The sequence below is a fragment of the Ictalurus punctatus genome, chromosome 7, assembly GCF_001660625.3.
Source record: "Ictalurus punctatus breed USDA103 chromosome 7, Coco_2.0, whole genome shotgun sequence".
Taxonomy (NCBI): Eukaryota; Metazoa; Chordata; class Actinopteri; order Siluriformes; family Ictaluridae; genus Ictalurus; species Ictalurus punctatus.
Genome location: NC_030422.2, coordinates 18,560,129 through 18,581,468, shown reverse-complemented (window position 1 = coordinate 18,581,468; position 21,340 = coordinate 18,560,129). Strand labels below are relative to the sequence as shown.

At 40.4% G+C, this 21,340-nt stretch overlaps 2 protein-coding genes across 4 annotated transcripts; one reads left to right on the top strand and one right to left on the bottom strand.

Moving 5' to 3' along the window:
- Nucleotides 1-1,736: 1,736 nt before the first annotated feature.
- slc7a7 (solute carrier family 7 member 7) lies at nt 1,737-12,921 on the top strand. 3 transcript variants are annotated; one of them, XM_017472214.3, is made up of 11 exons: nt 1,737-2,167; nt 2,593-2,699; nt 3,888-4,513; nt 7,569-7,694; nt 7,791-7,935; nt 8,560-8,683; nt 9,175-9,278; nt 9,380-9,476; nt 9,781-9,930; nt 11,082-11,265; nt 11,369-12,921. In XM_017472214.3, the coding sequence occupies exons 3-11, from the start codon at nt 4,018-4,020 to the stop codon at nt 11,446-11,448; spliced, it is 1,506 nt and encodes a 501-aa protein (XP_017327703.1). In that variant the 5' UTR covers nt 1,737-2,167; nt 2,593-2,699; nt 3,888-4,017; the 3' UTR covers nt 11,449-12,921. The 3 variants fall into 3 exon arrangements, with proteins under 3 accessions (XP_017327703.1, XP_017327702.1, XP_017327705.1); XM_017472216.3 differs by lacking the exon at nt 1,737-2,167 and adding an exon at nt 2,214-2,436; XM_017472213.3 differs by lacking the exon at nt 2,593-2,699.
- A 53-nt stretch (nt 12,922-12,974) lies between these two features.
- Nucleotides 12,975-21,333, bottom strand: oxa1l (OXA1L mitochondrial inner membrane protein). The gene is made up of 10 exons (XM_017472212.3): nt 21,185-21,333; nt 19,731-19,865; nt 19,204-19,594; nt 18,788-18,931; nt 18,413-18,498; nt 14,993-15,157; nt 14,787-14,891; nt 14,520-14,682; nt 13,306-13,386; nt 12,975-13,230 (listed from the first exon to the last, which is right to left on the bottom strand). Exons 1-10 carry the CDS (start codon nt 21,293-21,295, stop codon nt 13,094-13,096), a joined length of 1,518 nt encoding a protein of 505 aa, XP_017327701.1. The 5' UTR covers nt 21,296-21,333; the 3' UTR covers nt 12,975-13,093.
- Nucleotides 21,334-21,340: the final 7 nt, after the last annotated feature.

The window sequence follows — 21,340 nt, the reverse complement described above, 5'->3', positions numbered from 1 at the left end:
TACACATGTTAAGAAGAGAAAGGGTTCTGTGTTAAAAGTCCTGAATTTTAATTCAGCCCAATTTTGGTCAAATTACCAAATAGACAGAATGACTGCCATAACAGCCATTCTCCTGTCCATTCTTTTAGTCTGTGTGTTTGTGTTTTCACAGCCTCAGTACTCTGTGTATCTGCCCCAGAGATCTTTTGTGTACTTTTTTGGTGCCCTTTCAGAGTCTATTTCCTTTCATAGGGCTTAGTTCACCAGATCTGTGGTGTGCATGTTGATAGGTGTATGTGTGTATGCTGTGTGTTCATGACTCTGTGTGTGTGTGTGTGTGTGTGTGTGTGTGTGTGTGTGTGTGTGTGTGTGTGTGTGTTCATGACTCTGTGTGTGTGTGTGTGCGGACTTGTGGACTGTGATTGAGTGTGCAGCTGTAGGCACCCCCTCCACTCACTCCCTCCTCTCCAACACCCTCTCTCTGTGTCACGCTTGCTTTCATATGCTCTCTCTTTCATTTTCTCTTTCATTCTCACTCTTTCAGCCTCTTTCCATCCTCTACTCCTCCCTATGTAATGGGACTGACACACAGGAAGCTCTAATCCCTGCACAATGATCCCCTTACCCCACCCAAGCGTCTCTGAACGTGTGGTGGGGGGGGACCAACCCAGCCAGCTGTCCCCAAAATGCCTCCTAATCCTGCTTCTGCAGAGCCCTTGAAACCTTGACAACTGGTAACCAAGGAGAAGAATGTTGAGGTTGAGAGGGAGAGAGACAATGAGCCCAAAAAAATAGGGTTAGAAGTTTGTCCACACACTTTCGGAAGCGACACAAGGCATGTCTCAATCACAAGTACAGGATAGGAATAGACTTATCGCTGAATGATAAGAAAGGAGAATAAAAATTCCTGAATTCTTAAGTATGTAAACGGTGAATCATGATCACAAGTTCTCTGTGCTTGTTTTTGCCCAGGGATTTATCATTATTTACTACAATGATTATATGAATTGGTTTAATCATCCTTGAGATCAGTCATGTACCACATGGATTTGATGTGTTCACTGAGTAACCACAAAAAAGTTATTTCAAATTGGCTGTATGTGGATATGCATAAGCATATCTATATTGACTAAATCTATGGTATATAAAGCCTAACAAACATATAAACAACAACAAAAAAACCTTCAACTTAGTTTATTACATACCGGGAAGATTCTACATTTAAAACATCAACATATGTGGCTGTTTTGTTTTGTTTTTTTCTTTGGAAAACTATTTTGTTCGTAGTTTTGCTTAAGCAACAATACCAGTAATGTGCAGTAGCAGGTTTAATCCACGGGTTGGCGCAACAGGTGCACTGATGAAAATGATGGTGACGGTGCAGTGAAATCGTGGAGACTTTGAATCCTAGTAGCATTGAACTACAGAGTTAACGATTTTAAAAAGTTTCCCAGAACTAACAGGAGTAAACTCTGCTGCTTAACGTTACTGTGTGAAGGGAAATTAATATCTCTATTGTTTAAATGATAGTTTACAGTTATTCATTCTCCTTTTGCCAGCTACTGGCTTTAAAAATAAGTGTGCTACAGGGGCAATATGCTGAGAATTAAATAAATTTCTTCACGAAGTTATCACATTCATTCATTCGTTTATTTATTTATTTATACCAATTAGCCTACTATTATTATAGGGTGTGGAGAGGAAGACATGTCTGTCAGCTTTCACCAAACGTGTCTTCTTTTCCCATGTAGTCAAGTTACACTCCCCCCTTGTAGATGCTGTCATGTTTAGTATCAGTGTATGAATGTATCTATGAGTGACTTCACATGACTTCAGACGTCCACATCTGTTTTTCACTTGTTAAGTGTGGCATATCCTAAATTTCCTCCTGTTTAAGCCCATTAGGTGTGTCATGTCCTCGGAGAAAGCAGAAGTCTATCAGCTGATCAGCCTCCAGTGGCTGCACCTTCAAAACATCATCCTGAGAGGGAGGGAGAAAGAGAGCTGACAGGACAGCAGCACATGCTCCAAAGCTGACTCCACGCTTTCATTAAATTCTCAAAATGGCTTTTAAACCTCTGTTATTCTTCTTAGCCAGCGTGAATGACAAGTAAAGAGCGGAAACAAGCAGTGCTGAATCACCGAAGAACCAAGAGCCTGCAGCAGCCTTGCCGTGCCGTTATTCAAGGTAGGCTAACGTTACCATGGAAATCACCAGAGCCATGTTCTTTTAAAATAAATATCCGACACGAGAAACGAGTACAGTGAAGGCTAGTAGGCTAAACCTGGGACTAAACCTTCTCCTTTTCACCGATTTATGATAATTATATAAACTTGAAGGACATAATAGATTCGTACGCACAGGTTATGAGGAAGATAAGGATAATCTAGGGGTTAGTCAATGGAAAATATCGACTGACAATGTAAAGAAGTCAGACTTCATCACTAAGTATCTGGGTATTTTACTCTTCACCTATAGCATAGACTTCATTTATATTCCTTATACCCCTGTCTAACAAGTCATATTTTTGATTAACATATTTATTAAGCTATGTTTTGGTACAGAATGCATTTTTAAATTGCTTATCCTGTTTTACACCTGGTTTTTATAAGAGCTTGTCGGTGTTGCTGGACCTTGCCCTCACTCGGGTCTATAAGACATCCGGAAGCAGCAGCAGCACTCCTTTTCCTAGAGGCCTTACCTGTTCACCTCCTGCTGTGTAATGCATTTCTTTCTTCCTTTCTTTCCTGATATGTTTTAACATACCTACAAAACAGGATAACTCTGCATCAAATTGGAACATTACTTTCAATCAGAAATGATATTTATTATTGATATAGGCTATATTTATACAGTATATATGCTGCAATTTAAAAAAAAAAAATTCACAACCAGGAACAATGTAATAAATCACAGCAATAGGTTAGGTTTTTTTTGTTTTGTTTTGTTTTGTTTTGTTTTTACTACCGGGCCCTTCACGAGTCCATCTTTCAATATGTCTTGTAGTAGCAATTTCTCTGCATTACGACAGTGTTCACTGTATATTCTCAGTTTCCTTCAGGTTAAAGGAATAATCTCTGTGTGTTTATTGCATGTTATTCACTAATTCTTCACTGCATTAGGGTTTATGTAATGATATGAAATCATGAAATCATTCTTGGGAAACCATGTGTATAAACTGCTTACGAAGTCATTGTCAGCAGCTTATGTAGCAATGTTTAACCAAATTTCAATGAATAGTCCACTTTTTAATTAAGTCTACTGTTGTCTATTATGTTTTAAAAAAAACAAAAACTAATTATACTCAAAATACTCAAATATTGTGTGTGGTGACTGTTTACAAGGTCAGTGATACAGGCTACATGTATGTGATATATTGTCTGTGAATCGATGTAAACCTGGCAGTGAAATTTGTCAGCTTTCAGAAAAATATTTTCTGTCTTCGCACGTGTGTAAGAGAGAGAGAGAAAGCGAGAGAAAGAGAAAGCGAGAGAGAGAGAGAGAGAGAGAGAGAGAGAGAGAGAACCAGAAACAAATCAGTTTGATCCCATAATAAGATAGACAAACCTGTTAATCATGATTTAACTTGATTTGGCACAATTGATCTGCTCCTCTTCACTGATGATAAATACCCTAACAGACCGAGCAATGTGTTAACCTGTGGTACAGTATAACTGCACTGAAGAGTAGATGTTTTTCTGTCTTTCCTTTAGCATCTCTCTCTGAGCCCATTTGTTTACTCACTGGGAAAAAAGCCATTTAGCCAAGTCACTAATGGCTCCCTAATAGCTATCTGCAAGATCAAATAACAAATGTGCCTGTGGACCAAGGCCTTTATTGTAAGATTTTGTGTGTGTATGCATGTGTGTGTCTTGTGAATACTAAATATAATTTATCTCCCCCTCAGATGTTGCCTCAAGACGGATAACTTGGACATAGTCTGACTTTATTAAAACATTTGAATTTTTAAAAATAGACTGACAGCCAGTCTGTCCACTCAGCATCTCAGTCATCCTCCTTTACGATCTCATGACAAAATGGCCACCTATAGTCCTGCCTCGACACAAGAATCTTCTCCAGAGGTAACCAATGGCAACCTGAAGGAAAATGGTTCTCAGGAATCAATGAAACTAAAGAAAGAGATCTCCCTGATCAATGGTGTCTGCCTAATTGTGGGGAACATGATTGGTTCAGGCATCTTCGTCTCACCTAAGGGTGTGCTGATTTATAGTGCTTCCTATGGCTTATCATTGGTAGTGTGGACAATTGGTGGAATTTTCTCAGTATTTGGTGCTTTGTGCTATGCCGAGCTGGGAACCACCATTACCAAGTCTGGAGCCAGTTATGCCTACATCCTGGAGGCCTTTGGAGGTTTTATGGCCTTCATTCGTCTATGGACATCACTCCTCATCATCGAGCCCACCAGCCAGGCTGTGATAGCTATTACTTTTTCCAACTATATGGTGCAGCCAATCTTCCCTACATGTATTGCACCTTATTTGGCTAATCGCTTGTTAGCTGCAGCCTGCATATGTAAGTAGACACACTGTGTGTATGTGTTTGTTCCCATGTGTGCTGGTGTCTGTCTATGTATTCCAAGCAGAATAAGATGAATCTGAGAGTTCAGGAGTTTCTAGTCTTTTTGGGTCACTATAATCACTTAATATTTGGTGACCCCTTGGAGGAATTTAAGGAAATCTAAAATCAGTGGTCTCATGAGCTAGGTTTACGAAACATTGTATGCCTCTGTCTTTCAGTGCATTTGTTTTGGTCCTTGTACATACTCTATGCGACTAAGTCATTTTTATCCAGCAGTGGTTAGAAGCTTGTGAGTGCAAATCCTGGCACAGTCAGACTGCCATTACTGGGCCCTTGGTCAATGCCTTTAACCTTCATCTGCTCAGATGAATTGTAAGTTGCGTTGGATGAAAAAACATCTGCCCATGAGTAAAGGGTGTAAATGTATATGTGTCTATGGTCTTGAAAGTCAGAATGGTTTTGAGAAGAGGAAGAATACGTACACAAAAGGGTAGTGAAAAAAACATTATGATTGATCAGCCCAATGGAGAGGCTCACTGTGGGAGAATGAGAAAGAGGAACAGAAGAACTAAGGGAGACTCAAGACAAAGCTTTTTTTTATGTGTGTTTTTAGTCAGTGAGACAGACAGGAGCCAGCTCACCTGACAGAATATATGCATATTGCACCCAAAGTAGGTAATTATGACTAAAATGAAAGCGAGTGATGCTAGTATTTGGATATTACAAGATGTGGACAGGAAGACAGGAAGTTAAATGAGCATGCGAGTGGAAAGGATAAAGGGAGGGAAGGAATTACATCATGTACATTTTACTTCAGCTGACAGCAGACAAATGACTCACTTTCCAAAACTCACATGATTCCCACTCATATAACATTGAATGTCATTTCATTAATAAAGACTGGTAGTGCTTCTGTCCAATTTTTAGAAATATTTTTATAGTTATGTTTGAATCATTGAACAGTACTGAGGACAGAAGTTGTGACCTTTATTTTTTACTGGCAGAACTACAGAACAGCCTGTACAGAACAGCCTGTACAGAACAGCCTCTGATATGGGATCTCAGGAGAACGTCAGTGTTTGTGTAACCATCCAGTATTTATCTTAATTGAAACATGTTTTAGATGTAAAAGTGACTAAAGCTTGGTCAAAATTTACCTTTAAACAACATTAGTTTAGATCAGGTCAACTCTGTCTCGCTCACACACACACACACACACACACACACACACACACACACACACACACACACACACACACACACACACACACACAGATAAAAGGTTGTTCTAAGGATGTGAATGTGCTGATAGTTGGAAGGTAAAGTCCTCCACATTAAGACTCTGACCCTTGCTTTAATGATAGCTCAGCATAGATGAAAGAGGGAAAGGAAATTAGAGAGCGCAAAACAAAGTGGAGCTATCACTAGCATTTTTCTGTGCTCTCTCTTTCTCACTCTCTCTCTCTCTCTCTCTCTCTCTCTCTCACACACACACACACACACACACACACACACACACACACACGCACACACGCACACACACGCACACACACACACACACACACACACACACACACACACACACACACTCAGAGTCAGAACCAGATTTCACTTACAAGGGCACAGTTCAGATTAAAACATTACTTATTATTGCTCAATTTAGCTCTTGATGATGAAAATTCATTAACGTACAAGCAGCAGGTCAGCTAATTAGCTGTTGTTGAATAAGCCTGTATCAGAAATGGAAATGGAGGCTGTAGTAAGTATATCTTTGTGTGAATCATGCCTAATTAAACAGTAAAACTGAACATTAGTCAATGGGATTGACTCTTTAGATGGACCTTTTGCATGCACTTATGGGAATAAACACTGATAACAGTAGATGGAGATAAGATGTTACATAGAAATAACAGATAGGGTGGAGTTTTATCTTGAAGGATAGAAGGAAGGTTCCCCTCCCTAGTGTGTGTGTGTGTGTGTGTGTGTGTGGGTGTGTGAGAGAGAGAGAGAGAGAGAGAGAGAGAGAGAGAGAGAGAGAGAGAGATATCGATCAGCAGGCCAGGTCTCTTCCTATTATAAATATCCAACAAAAAAGGACAGATGTGCACAATTTGTTTTTGCATTTTAGGGCCAAATATTGAATTTTTTAGGGCTGTCAAAAAGCCAGTAGACATTGAATGGGGAAAAACAGTGTGAAGTAAGCCAGTCAGTCAATATCAAAGTTAAGTGATAATACCTGTCTGTTAAAATACAAGATATCCTACTTGGTATCTATGTAGTTTTACGTACCCATGAAAAAAACAACAACATCCACCACAACAACACGTGCACTCACAGGAATTCTCTGTCTTTGTAAACGCTGTGCTAACCATTTTTTCACTCACTAAAAAACCAGCAGGATTGCTGATGTCAGCGGGTCCACTTCCTTAGCCCAAGCAGACTACCTTACAAAAAATACATACTCAAGCACACCACACACACCACACAAAACAAATCTGTATGTATTAGCCCCATGGTCACTATTCTAACACCAGGGAAAAGATAGACATCGTGTCAGACAAAGCTTTATGACACAAACTTTTTTTTTAAAGATTATATACATGGATCAAAAAAGACAAAAAATGTATGACGTAGTGACGTAAGTGACGTATGAAAATTAATAAATGGAAATACTATTAAATGATTGCATTTGAAATCAAATTCGAATCCTTGAAAGAACATTAAAAAATAAATGGAATATATTAACATTAATATTGGTAGATTATACAGTTAGACAAATTATAATTTTATCATTCTTAGTGTGATTTATGTCCATGTAGTACGTCTATATATATATATATATATATATATATATATATATATATATATATATATATTAGAGAGAGAGAGAGAGAGATGAATTTCTATTTATTTCAATTCAAATGTATTTTTGAAGTTCTTGTAAAACATCTGTATAGTAAGCAGTTACACCATATATTTCTTTGCTGTTCTAAATGATATATATAACATATTTGAGTGTAAGAGTAATAAATGTGAAAATAATCTTCAGGTTTGCTGACCTTTGTGAACTGTGCCTATGTGAAGTGGGGGACTCGTGTACAGGACTTTTTCACCTATGCTAAAGTCATCGCTCTCATTGCTGTTATCATCACAGGCCTTGTCAAGATATTCCAGGGTAGGGAAATTATCCTCTCATTATTTACTACCTTTTATTATTAACTGCACACATTAGAGATAATTTGTTACTGTGTGTTGTCTGTGTTTATTTCAGGCTACACACAGAATTTCGAGGGGCTGTTTGAAGGCTCGTCCCAGGACCCTGGTGATGTGGCTCTGGCTCTGTACTCAGCTCTGTTCTCTTACTCGGGCTGGGACACCCTCAACTTCGTCACTGAGGAGATTAAAAACCCTGAGAGGTGAGGAGAATTTTACACTATACAAAAATATACTTTACACTGTCAGGTCTTCATAAATTAGTTAAAAGACAGAAATGTATAAACTGTCCCATGCATCCAGAAATGAGCAATGATAAAATGATGGTTTAGATCAAAAAAGTCTTTTGAATGAACTTTATTCACTGGTTTAAAATCTTGCTAGTAAGAGAACTGTGAACACACAACACTAACTGTAAAGGAGGATATACATGAGATTGTCATATATAAGAAAAGGTACAGAAAGAGGGGATGTGCCACCCTCCTTCAGTGGTTAGCTGACAGAGCATGAAATAAACAGTAGGCATGTGACAATCTGCTGAACATATGCTCTTGCCAGGGTTCCTAAGTTAATCATTTGATCTGAGGTCCTCTTTAAATTAATGTACCCGTTCACGCACAAAATGGGTTCATTAGCCAAGCTGGGTGAATTATGCTACCAGGTCAGTATTTCAGATACTTGAAGTAAGTCAGACTTGGACTTGGAAAGCCGGTCCTAAGTCCTCCTGAAAGGGTTATTGCTACGTTTTTAGTTGTATCCGGTTGATGGCACTGAAACCATACCAACACCATCTGTTGCCCCCTGGTGGGCAAATTTGTGTAATACAGGAACCTGCCACTGTCCATTGCCATCTCCATGCCCATCGTCACAGTGATCTATATCTTGACCAATGTGGCCTACTATACTGTTCTACCAATCCCTGCTATTCTGGACAGTGATGCTGTAGCTGTGGTGAGTGCTCCCATTGGAACTGCCACACTCAGAGATTAACAGTATAATATAATGCAGTGATTCTCAACTGGTTAGTCATAAGCAGGTAGGGAGTGTGTCAAGGGTATAGACTTCTTTCTATTTATAAAGTCAGACTCTAGTTATGATTATGATTATGATTAGTTTATGATATTTATCCAGGGTATGCTCTGGATTCACCACAACCCTGAGCAGTGTAAAGCAGTTAGAGATGATGAATGAATTAATTTATTAATATTGTATGTTAACAGCATTTTAGTCCTTGTTGCACCTTGTTGCAATTTTAGTTATATAGAGCAGCTTATAGCCCATTACTGCACTATTCATTTTTTGCTAAATCAATTAGAAGTGAATTAGAACAACTTATCACAACATAATGATAATGGACGTAGAGCAGTTGAGAACCACTGACACAATTATTGATGTGGAAAAAATTTGCAGAATATCACCAACTGGTCAATTTATATTTCTAGACATTTGCTGATCAAGTATTTGGGATATTTAACTGGACAATCCCCCTCGCTGTCGCATTGTCCTGCTTTGGAGGATTAAATGCATCTATCTTGGCTGCCTCAAGGTTAGTAATGTGCAAATGCATCTCTGTATGATAATCATGTATTGTGGCATTATCATCATGTACCATTGTGTCTGATGTTTCATGTGCATATTATTCTCTAGGCTGTTCTTCGTGGGCTCCAGAGAGGGCCACCTGCCCGACTACCTGTGCATGATTCACGTTAGCCGTTTCACCCCCATCCCCGCCCTACTCTTCAATGTCAGTCTCTCTTAAACACCACTGTCTTACTGTGTATGAGTGTTTAAAGTGAACAGAGCAAGGATGGGAATGAGAGAGTTTGTGTCTGAAAGTGCCTAGCAATTAATGCATCCTCATACACAACTCACAATATGCCACAGTTTGTCTGCCCATTATTCTCTGTCTACTTTCTTCTTGATTTTATTCTGGTTACAGGTCCTACTATCCAGTTATATTATCTGTAAGGAGACTACTATAGACAAGGCACCTGTGAATCCATGTGCATTTGAGTAACAGCTTTGTGATGTATTGTGCTGTCTAACAGGGTGCCATGGCTCTGGTGTATCTGTGTGTGGAGGACATCTTTAGGCTCATCAACTACTACAGCTTCAGCTACTGGTTCTTTGTTGGTCTGTCCATCCTGGGTCAGCTGTACCTGCGCTGGAAACAGCCAGACAGACCACGCCCACTGAAGGTATGCACACACCATCTGACCTTGTTATCTTCCTATGGATTTTGCTTTTTATACCCACTGTTGAATTCTTGAATCTGATTGTGTTGATTAATTTTCTTTAGCAACAGCATGAAGAGTAGTGCCAGTTGTAATTCAAATGATAGCTTTATCAGTCCCTCCAGGATTTTGTGATCGTAGAAATTAGTGCAAAATCAAGGAAACTGCAATATTCGCAGGAGTTTTCAATTTTTCAAAATTTCTGAAGATTTCCCACAGATTTGGGCCAAGACATGCCATGTAACATCATCACAACATACATTCAGCCAAAGCCCCTTTTGATTAATGTGCGCTGAACATGAGTACAGCTAAAAGGTCTCATTTACCCACAAACACTGCTGTGAAAGACAGTGTAAAAAATTTCATGCAATTGCAATTTTGCACATTCAAGTAGTTGAAATTTGGAAAACACCGCAGCAAAATCTAGCATTGTTGGCTACAACAACCACAAAAGAAACTATGTAAATTCCTGTATGGATTGGTTTATACTAATGTGCTTACTCGAATACGATATGTTCTCTATAGTAACTAATTCACAGAGATTTGCATTGTGCATAGTTAGGTTTAATGTACGACTAATAACGTATTAAAAAATTTATTTAACAAATTAAATCAACAATGAAACATAAAATGAATTTAAATCTGGCTTGTGTCAGTGCTTTGTAATAGTTAGAGGTGAAGCTGTTCCTTTCAGTTTTTTACCATGGGAAAGCGTTTGGCCTAATTAACTTCAAGACATAGAAAAAAGAGTGAGGCTGGTGGGGGAATGACTGTTTATAGTTTGTATACCATTAGGTAATTTTAGCAGATGTTAAATGAAATGTTAAATGAAACTATAAACAGTTAATAATTCATAATTAAGAAAACTGAAATCATTAGGAAATTGCTGTGGTCTTAAGAGGGACAAAACACTTTGGGAAGTGCAGTTATAAGGAACTTTCAGGCTGCACACCGCCCCACTGCTGAGCATTTTCCTATAATTGCAACTCTTGTGGTGTTTTATTCCGTACTTATGATATGTCCAGTACTTATTTCGCTTTCGTAAATAAAACCAAACTAACACATTTGCAGAATGAGATGTTAGACCCGTCATGTTCTCTCCCTCACTTTCACAGCTCAGTATTATCTACCCGATTGTTTTCTGCCTTTGCACCATCTTCCTTGTGGTGGTCCCACTCTACAGTGACACCATCAACTCTTTGATTGGCATCGCAATCGCCCTATCAGGCGTCCCTGTCTACTTTCTGTGCTGCTATACACCAGCTTCCCGTAGACCAACGTGGCTTCGCAAATTCATTGGTGAGACTCACATTACATAACTGCTGTATTTATCACTAAAATGGGTTATTCTGTTAAATAATTACAATTTTCACCTGAACTTATGCTTCTTTCTTATTTTCAGCGTCATCCGGCTTGGTGATTCAGAAGGTTTGCTTTTGTGTGCTTACTGAGATGGACACTGATGAAGGAAAAATGCAGTAGAATGGACTGATAGACTGGCTATACAGTACAGAGATTTCCCCATGATGTATTTAAAATGATTGACACACAACACCCAGTAGGTCATTTGACTGATGTAACAAGCTCTTTGGGTACGGTTTTATGCAGATTCCTGAATGACCATTCTTGAAAACATACACATTTCTTGTGGGAAAAATAAAATGTTCATGTCCTACAGCAAATAGTTGATGTTGACTTGTATATTCCCACTTGTTTTCAAGTTCTCAGGATTTTTCAGTCCATTACATTTCAATACAAGCGTGCCCAGGTTTAGGTCCATGTCCTAAATGTAGAACACAAGGCTCCAATACTCACAGCCCACAGAAATTATTTCGTCCAGCCAGTTGTTAGACATCTCTGGTTTTATACTTGAAAGCGGTAGTAAATGAACCCAAAAAGAGACCGCTAGAACAATAGCAATGATAACACTACAATTATACAGTGAAGTTCACAACATTGTGTGAAACAAGATTATGATTGTTTCAGTGTCCATAGATATTGATCATATTCTTTACAGTTGTTAATATATTGATATGTTCAGAGTACCACCAAAGATTTGATTATGATCATAAAGTTGTCAAAGATTTTAACAGAACAAAACATAATGCACTGTTACCTGAAGGGCTAAAGTGGAAAATGTAAGTGGGCAAATTTTCTTTAAGGGAAGCTAAAGGTATTGTGAGAATTGGAATAGATTTTTATTATTATTTTCTTTTACATTAGACAAAATGTCCCAAATGGACTATGACCGTTCATGATTTCACACTTAAACCAAAACAATTAAACCAGAGCCCTTAACATGCTTGATGAAGTTTAATCACTGATTCATAGACCATTGAATGTTGCATTGCTGATTGAGATTCTCTTCAACATTCCCAAAATCTGAATTCAAAATTATTTTGTATGATTTGGAAAAAGATGACTAGAATCTTGGATCAGTTTTAACACGTGCAAGTCTCATTTTATTTCTATTATCCTCTTGCATACACATCATGTTCACTCTCTGCCCACCAAGAGCCTATACGCAGGAACTGCCTAACACATGCACTATTACAAATCTATGTTCAAACAACTTGAACATTAGAAATTTATTTTCAAAAATAATTTGAAAATAATTTATAATCAAAGTAATGATAAAAACTATTTTGGCAACCCTACAGGTTATTTTGGGGCTCCCTTAATGGAATATGAAATACTACCTATATTATATTTTCCTAGTTTGTCCATTAAAATATGTGCCAACAGTGTAAGTATTGGATTATTTTGGTCAGTTGTTCAAGCAGCAGTATTCTTATGTGAAATAGAGCTAAAAAGAAACTGAGTAAAACATATATAATAATTGATTATGTAAAAATGCAAAGACTGCCATTATAATAAGGTTTGTATTGAAGCTTCAGATTTATTTACACCATATTTATGTGCAATGGATTTTAAATAAACGATCTCCTAATTATTGTCTGTGTGTCAGTTTTAAGTGACTTTTACAGAAAAAAACCCCCAAACAGCTGTTTCTCAGTCAGTTTCCTCTTTAATGAGTTAACATTTAGAGTGATCACTTTACGCTCAATAGTTACCCTCCTGAATAAATATATACAAACTTAGTTAAAAACTATTTAGAAGCTAGTTTTCAACCAATCGTTTCCTCCCAAGGCCTCTTCTTCCCACCCCTTTGCTCTACTTGTTTGGGCCTGGACGAATTTTCTGTTGACATGGGTGCAGATGGCTGCTGCAGGGGATTTTGGGTAAAGGTCTGCCTCAGTGGACCTAAAAGAGGAATTATATATATGAAAATTTGAAAAACATGTATAAACACACACACACATCATATAAAAGGCTCACCTTTAGCTGCAATGTCAAGGTGGTCCTTAATCCTCCTCTCTCTCTCCTGTAGCTGATGGGCCAGTTGGGCGTTCTTCCACCCTATGACACATACACTAATATGAGAAACACAGCACATGCACTACACCATCAGCGGTTATATGAATAGAGATAAACAGCTGCTTAAAATCAAACTAACATAATCTGACAAAGCAATATTGATTTCATGTTTGTAATGCTCACAGGTGAGATATTTTTTTACACTACTGGACCTTTATTAAGCAATATTAAGGCTTCCCATAGAATGTTTATCATAGCAAGTTGAATACATTTGGCTACTAGTTTTAATTACACAACATTGCTAGATAACTTGGGTAATGGTTTTAACTAGTGCTTGAAGTGGGGAAAAAAGTGACAGTACTCCCCTTATTCACATGTTGGTGCGTGTATCGGCTAATAATTAAGCATTACATTCTGAATTTCTACAGGCAATAAAAGATACTAGGAGATATCACTGATGTTCACAACATACAACACCAATTCCAAACAGTGCGGACACGGTAAAATGTAAATAAAAACAGAATGCAATGATGTGCAAATCTCATAAACCCATATGTTATTCATAATAGAACATAGAAAACATATCAAATGTTTAAACTGAGGAAATGTACCATTTCACAGAAAAAAATAAGGTAATTTTGAATTTGATGGCTGTAACACGTCTCCAAAAAGTTGGGATGGGGGCAACAAAAGGCTGGAAAGTAAGTGTTACAAGTTGGCGGTTGGAGGTTAATTGGCAACAGGTCAGTAACATGATTGGGTATAAAAAGACTATCTTAGAGAGGCAAAGTCTTTCAGAAGTAAAGATAGCCTAACTCAGTGTTGGCTATCATGCAATAGCTTTTATTATTATTATTTTTATTACATGATTGTAATACTTAGCTTAGAATTAGCTAGCATATTAAAGTCAAATAACTACTGTTGGAGAGGTAATATTAGTTCAACTAACTTGCTTAGTACTGAGTTTAGGTGGCTGGCTAGCTGTAGGACTTGGTAATTAAACAGTTTTTTTTTGCACTAAGTAGCCGAATACATCAAAATAAGGTTAAAGAGGAAGGTGTATAACCTAAGTAAAATGATGAGGAACAAAAAAAAAAAAAAACAATTAAGGAGAGAGAAATAGAAGGATGACCATATGAAACAAACACATTCAATAGCACATGTCCATGCTGTACCTTTCCTGACACTCTCAACAAAACCCTCACTGGGAGGCAGCGCTGTGGGGGCATGAGTGATGCGTGCTGGGATACTAAGCTTCTCTCTCACTGCTGGATGCCTCAGCAGGGCTACCTGACCCAGCGAAAAGAGATTCGATGTCATCCAGTATGTAAACACTGCCTGGAAAAAAAAACACACACAGACGGAGTTACACCTACAGGAGACGACAGTGCATGTTACTGAAGGATAAAATGGAGAGACGGAAAAAGAAGCGAGAGTCTCACTGTAGGGAAGTTAATGGTCATCGGCAAGATGATAAACGGCATAATTCTGAAGACAGTCTTCATTGCTCTCAGGTTGGGGTTGTCTACACCAGACTCTGCTCCCAACTAAAAAGTTGGGAAATTGATTCAGAGGAGGCAGACATGAACTTAACATATAGAAATCAGCTATACAACCATGCAAAAATAATAAGAACAGCTGGCTGTACCTCCAGGATGGCAAACATGGTCCCTGTGACAGCAAGGGGAAGGATGTAATACGGATCTGCTGCAGTTAAATCTGCAAACCACCACATTCCACCAGTCTGCATGCTGGGCACAGGGGCATACGCCATCTTACGCAAGGCAATGAAGAATGAAATAAAAACTGGTGCCTGAAAAGAAAAAGATAATAGCATTTAAAAAAGATAAATCTCCGCCGACGCCGGTCCCAAGCCCGGGTGAAAAAGGAGGAGGGTTGGGCATCAGGCTAGCACCCTGATCCCGTAAAATCTATCTTGCTACGGAAACAACAAGCAAAAACCAGCGGTCTAAACAATACCGGCGCGATGACCCTGTTTCTCCCTTGATGACGGTGCTGGAGCAAAGCCGAAAGGTCGTCCAGCGCCCAATGCAAAATGGGATACTCGACGCCAATACGATCACACGAATTGGAACCTGGAACGTGCGAACGTTGTACCAGTGTGGGAGACTGGAGCAGCTTCTGCACGAATTCGACAATTACCGGCTTGACATTCTTGGTGTCAGCGAAATGAGGTGGACGGGTAATGGAAAAATGATAAGCGACGGGAAGATCGTCCTGTATTCGGGAACCAAAGAACATCACGTGCACGGTGTCGGGATGGTCCTGAGCAAAACCGCGGCACAGGCACTCGTTGGATGGAAACCGATCAGTGATCGCATAATTACCACCCGATTTCAGTCTCGCCATGCTAAAATTACTGTTATTCAAGTCTACGCACCGACAAATGAGGCAGATGATGAAGAGAAGGACGCCTTCTACGACCAACTGCAAGACACAATCACGGTTATCCCCAACCATGACATAAAGATCCTCCTTGGCGACATGAATGCGCAACTCAGTAGCGACCGGCAGGGCTGGGAAAACGTGATTGGACCTCATGGATCGGCAGCAGTAACGAGCGTTAATGGAGAGCGTCTCCTATCCCTATGCAATCTTAACAACCTTTGCATCGGGAATACATATTTCATTCACAAACGGATTCACAAAAAGACGTGGCGGTCACCAGATGGGGCCACTCACAATGAAATCGACTATGTATGCATCCATCGACGGTGGCGCTCGGCTTTACGTGACGTACGGGTTTTTCGCGGCGCCGACGTCGGATCTGATCACCACTTGCTTGTGACTTCAATCCGACTAAAATTGAAAAGAGTGGCCGGACGCAACACCGTTCGGTCATTTGCCTCCGAGCAATTGAAGGACTGCGTGAACGCCGAGCACTTCCACATTGAACTCGCTAATCGATTCCAGATTCTTGACAACTCGGCCAGCATCGAAGAACAAGGGGCACAGATCAAGGATGCTGCCATAGAGACGGCAGAGAGAACGATTGGTCGACGGCGTGGAACGCAGCGAGAACGGTGGATTCAGGACCAGACATGGTCGTTGCTTGATGAAAGACGGGTCAAGAAACGTCAGCGCGATCAAGCAAAGACCGAAGAGGAGCGAAATGAAGCATCGCAGGCGTACCGAGAACTCGACCGCAGGGTCAAGAGGAGTTGCCGAGCAGACAAGAAGGACTGGCTGGACCGGAAGGGCACTGAAGCACAACTGGCTGCGGACCAGGGTGACAGCAGGACTCTTTTTCGTGTGGTCAGAGATCTCACTCGGGCCCGAAGCGGTTCCACTGGGCCGATAAGGGATACAACCGGCAGGATGCTAGTTAGCAAAGAAGAGCAGGACGCGCGTTGGGTGGAACATTTCAAAGACACCCTAAACCAGCCGGCTCCCGTAGCCAGGCACGACTTTACAGTCTTTCCTCCTCCCTGTGAGCTGGAAGTGGACATGAGCGACATCATGGATGCTGAGGTCGCTGCAGCGATTCGTCATCTGAAAAACAACAAAGCACCTGGTCTTGACCAAATCTCGGCAGAAATGCTGAAAGCGGGTGGTGATGAAGTTGTACGGGTGCTCACTACGCTGCTCAATGACTGCTGGCACATGGAACGGGTCCCAAATGACTGGAGACAGGGTGTCATCGTCAAATTACCTAAGAAAGGTAATCTCGCAGACTGTAACAATTGGAGAGGCATCACCCTTCTGTCTGTTCCAGGCAAGGTATTTTGTCTCGTCCTCCTCAAACGGATACTGCGAGCAGTCGATCAGGCTCTACGGGACGAACAGGCCGGGTTTAGAAGCGGTCGGTCGTGCACTGAACAAATCTTTGCTCTTCGAAACATCATTGAACAAAGCTCCGAATATCAGAAACCGCTCTTGGTCAACTTTATAGACTTTAAGAAGGCGTTTGACAGCGTCCACCGGAAATCGCTTTGGAACATCGCACGGCTATATGGCATTCCACAGCGGTTTATCGCCATTTTCCAGAACTTATATCAGGATTCTAGCTGTTGCATCCGGACGGACACGGGTCATACTGCCTTTTTCACCATCGAGACTGGAGTCAGACAGGGCTGCATTCTTTCACCATTCTTTTTCCTCATGATGATGGACTTCGTCATGCGACGAGCACTAACACAGCCAGCGTCTGGAATTCCGTGGACAGGCCAGGGACGCCTGACCGACCTGGAATTCGCCGACGATATTGTGCTATTGGCGCAGAATGGGAAAGTCTTACAGGAGATGACCACTAGCCTGGAGCACGAAGCAGCCAAAGTTGGGTTACGGATCAGCACTGACAAGACCAACGTCATGGCCGTCGGCCGAATGACGCCGGTGCGGATCACGGTGAGCAACCAGCTGATCGAAGAAGTCAAACAGTTCACCTACCTTGGCAGCATTGTGGCTGCGGATGGTGGGACTAACGTGGATGTCAATCGCAGAATCGGCAGAGCATTTGCAGTCTTCCAACAGCTACAACCGATTTGGGCTAGGCGAACTATCCACACCAACAGCAAACTTCGCCTGTTTAATAGCATCATCATCCCAACCGCCATCTATGCATCTGAAACTTGGAAGAGCTCGAGGGCAGTCATCCACAAGCTGAATGTGTTTCAACAACGATGCCTGAGAAGAATACTCGGTGTATCATACCGTGATCGTATTTCAAATGAAGAAATTCTAAGAAGAACAAACTCCCGCAGCCTGGCAGAAATGGTCGTAGAGCGAAGAATGCGCTTTGCAGGACACATTCTACGGATGTCTGACCACCGCCACGCAAAGATCGCGCTGCGCTGGACGCCGCCACGGGGGAAGAGAAGAGTAGGGCGGCCGCGGAATACTTGGCGACGAACATTCATGGAAGATTTACGAGCGCTCGATGTCAAGTGGGAAGATGTGGAAATCGACGCTTCCGACCGAGCCCGCTGGCGAATGCTTGTTGCCCGATGCGCCCCGCTGCGCGGACGGAACTAACTAAAAAGATAAATACCATATGGGTTTGTCATGGCGTGACATTTACAGTAAGCACTTGGGATTCTATACTGACCTGCACCAAAGGGACCAGGAACCCACGGAGAGGATTAACATCGTGCTTCTTCTGGAACAACATCATGTCTGAATATGCCTTTGAGACTGACGGAAGAAATAAAAAAAAATTAATTTTTGAAAGTAATACAAAATCAAAGGCTAGTTTCTACATTCATATGAATAAAAACTGTCAGAAATAATGTAATATTCTGGTAACTAGAAAAAAAGATGTCAGAAACTGTTGATGCTCCTGATTCGTGTACTCATCTAACACTCTCAAGACTAATAAACTTAAGTGATGAATAAAGTGTAGCAGGAGGTACAAAGGGAGACATTAAAAGAAGTGTAAAAACAGAACAGGCTATACGGTGGTAGAAACCTATCAGATACTGACATTCAAACTTGTTGCCACTCTGCTTGGCCTCATTCATGCGATTGGTGAGCTTGGTCATCTCTGGCAGGACATTGTTCAGCTTAGCTGCCTCTCGTTGACCCTTTACGATGACTGGGAACACTGCACAGCGGGCTATGATAGTACCTGCACACGAGACATATCAAGACCCAATCAATCAGAAATACTTCTCTTCAAATGACTATAAGTGCTTACTCAATACCAAAATAGTCATTGGCTACACTGCAATTTAGAGAAACACATTTTATATAAAAGTTTCAGACTTGTCCCTAAATCAACACCCTGTGTTAGAAAGAAATTAAGTATGGAAATAACAAAAATCTGTATCCTTAATATTTATTCAGCCAGAAAAGCTGTATAAATGCATTCATTTTAGGTTCGTAAAAAAAAAACCTCACCTACAACAATAGCACCCCACCAGGGCAGTCCAATGCTGACATGCATGAATTCCAACAAATTCTGAATCAGGCCTACAGGTGTATAGCTGCCTAGACCCAATTCTGCCAGGCTGAGCTCTGCTCCTGCCCCCTGCAGGACATCCATTGCCAGGACAGGGGCTTCAGTCGCTTCTGTGATCGGCTGTGTGATTATTGGAGTCAGATCAGGAGCAATAACTGATTCTGAAGCAGATAAAGGAGCAGCTACTGGAACAGATTCTGAAGCAAGTATGTGAGCAGATTCTGCAGCAGTTTCTGGAGCAGATACTAAAGCAGATTCTGAAGCAGTTTCTGGAGCAGATAACGGGATATCTGCTGTTGAACTGGTAGCAAGTACCGTTCCATCTGTTGTCTGAAAGCAAGTATAAAATAAAAAGCAGATATTAACATTTCAGAAAAAATTGAAAACCAGAGAAAAATGTTTGTTTATTGCGGTTTAGGTCTGGATCTTCATATTTCAACAAGGTCAAAGTGTCTGGCCAACGCACCTGCGAGCTATTCTGTCGGACTGCCAAGGCACTGACCAAGTATAACCGTCCATGATTATGACGTCCCAGCAGAGCCTGAACAAAAGAACCTCCACTTCCTCTGCTTGTGCGAAAATGCGATCTGTGCAAAGCATACTGACAGAGGGGTGAGGGGGATAAAAGTAAACAGAGTGTTAATGCTGGCAATGTGGGGCATATGACATAACTGAACACACAAAAACTACAACACTGAAGAATACTAACCACAGAACTTTATACTATGATTAGAAGCCTTTACTAAATCAGAAACAAAATTGCATTACCAAATAAGTGTCCACAAATATAACATGACCCTCCAACAGTGTGTAAGTGCTTTTTAAAAAATTATTTTTCATCTCATCTAATACTACACCTGTACAACTACACTAGTATTGTCTCATATACCGAGGATGAAGGTTCAACGGCAAGTTCTCCTGTTTACTCACTTCAATAAGAAATGTAGGCTAATGGACTGCATGCACTGTCTGTGAGAAAAAAAAATACTATACTGATTAACTTTATAGAAAGGCCAGCGATGTTTCGGAGGTGGAAAATGATTTATAAAATCACTTTTATGATTATTGATAGCGGAATGTGAATTGCAAGCCAGTTTCCCAGGTTTCCAAAGGTTAATATATTTTTTCATCTGGTAGATAGATAGATAGAGAGAGAGAGAGAGAGAGAGAGAGAGAGAGAGAGAGAGAGAGAAAGTGAGATGAATGTGATTATCTGTCTATCATTAATAACAATCTTTTGAGATGATTTTGGTGGAAACTCAGCCTAGATTAGTCAAAAATGTGCAACAAACATTAGGATTAGAAATGTCCTATTAAAGTCTCCAAGATAAGAGTAATAGACCATATTTACTTAACTGGTAAATAATTAACAACATCTATTTTTCACTATTTAAATATCTATCACTATTGCTAAGTGAATGTTACACCTGATGCACCACTGGTCGTGTATAAAACACACACACACATTTGAAATGCTTTCTCTTGCATAAATGTTTACATCTTTAACAACCTTTAACTGAGCTAGACTGCACGCTAGCTATAGCTAATATATCTAAAAGGGAGCATCAAGTTGTCAAAATAACTTCGATAAAGCATAATAATATATTCTATACAAATATACGAGCTACGTACACGCTAGCAACCAACCAGGATTTAATGTGCGTGTGGCTAGTTAAGAGTGCTAGACTACGGCTGAAATACAACCAGCTCTCCTTACATTATATAGCGCACTACCCACAGTGTGGAAGCCATTATGTCCTACCCTACGTAGTGCACTTATGTAGGGAGAAGAGAATCTTTTGGGATCCTGCCGATGACTTTGAGACGAGCTAGCTACACATGAACATCACCGAAACCTATCAAATAAAAAACACACACAAAACACGAACTGCAAATAATCATATAACCAAAATAACAAACCCCGTTCCGTGTCCATGTAGCGGGTAATGTGGAAATACTGGCTGTAGCCGTTTGTTTAATGAAACAAGTCGTTAGACGACTGGGGACCACTTTGCCTCTGAGCGCAGCCATATTGGAAGGAAAGATGAAATCTCGGACGGCGAGCACGAGAGGACA

Excerpts from the sequence above, each read along its gene's own strand:
- slc7a7 (XM_017472213.3), top strand. The coding sequence starts at position 4,018 with ATGGCCACCTATAGTCCTGCCTCGACACAAGAATCTTCTCCAGAGGTA. Across the intron at positions 9,279-9,379 it reads TCTATCTTGGCTGCCTCAAG|GCTGTTCTTCGTGGGCTCCA; the intron begins GTTAGTAATGTG and ends ATTATTCTCTAG. Across the intron at positions 9,477-9,780 it reads TCCCCGCCCTACTCTTCAAT|GGTGCCATGGCTCTGGTGTA; the intron begins GTCAGTCTCTCT and ends GCTGTCTAACAG.
- oxa1l (XM_017472212.3), bottom strand. The coding sequence starts at position 21,295 with ATGGCTGCGCTCAGAGGCAAAGTGGTCCCCAGTCGTCTAACGACTTGT. Across the intron at positions 18,932-19,203 it reads GTGGGGTGCTATTGTTGTAG|GTACTATCATAGCCCGCTGT; the intron begins GTGAGGTTTTTT and ends TCTCGTGTGCAG. Across the intron at positions 13,231-13,305 it reads CCTTGACATTGCAGCTAAAG|GTCCACTGAGGCAGACCTTT; the intron begins GTGAGCCTTTTA and ends TTCCTCTTTTAG.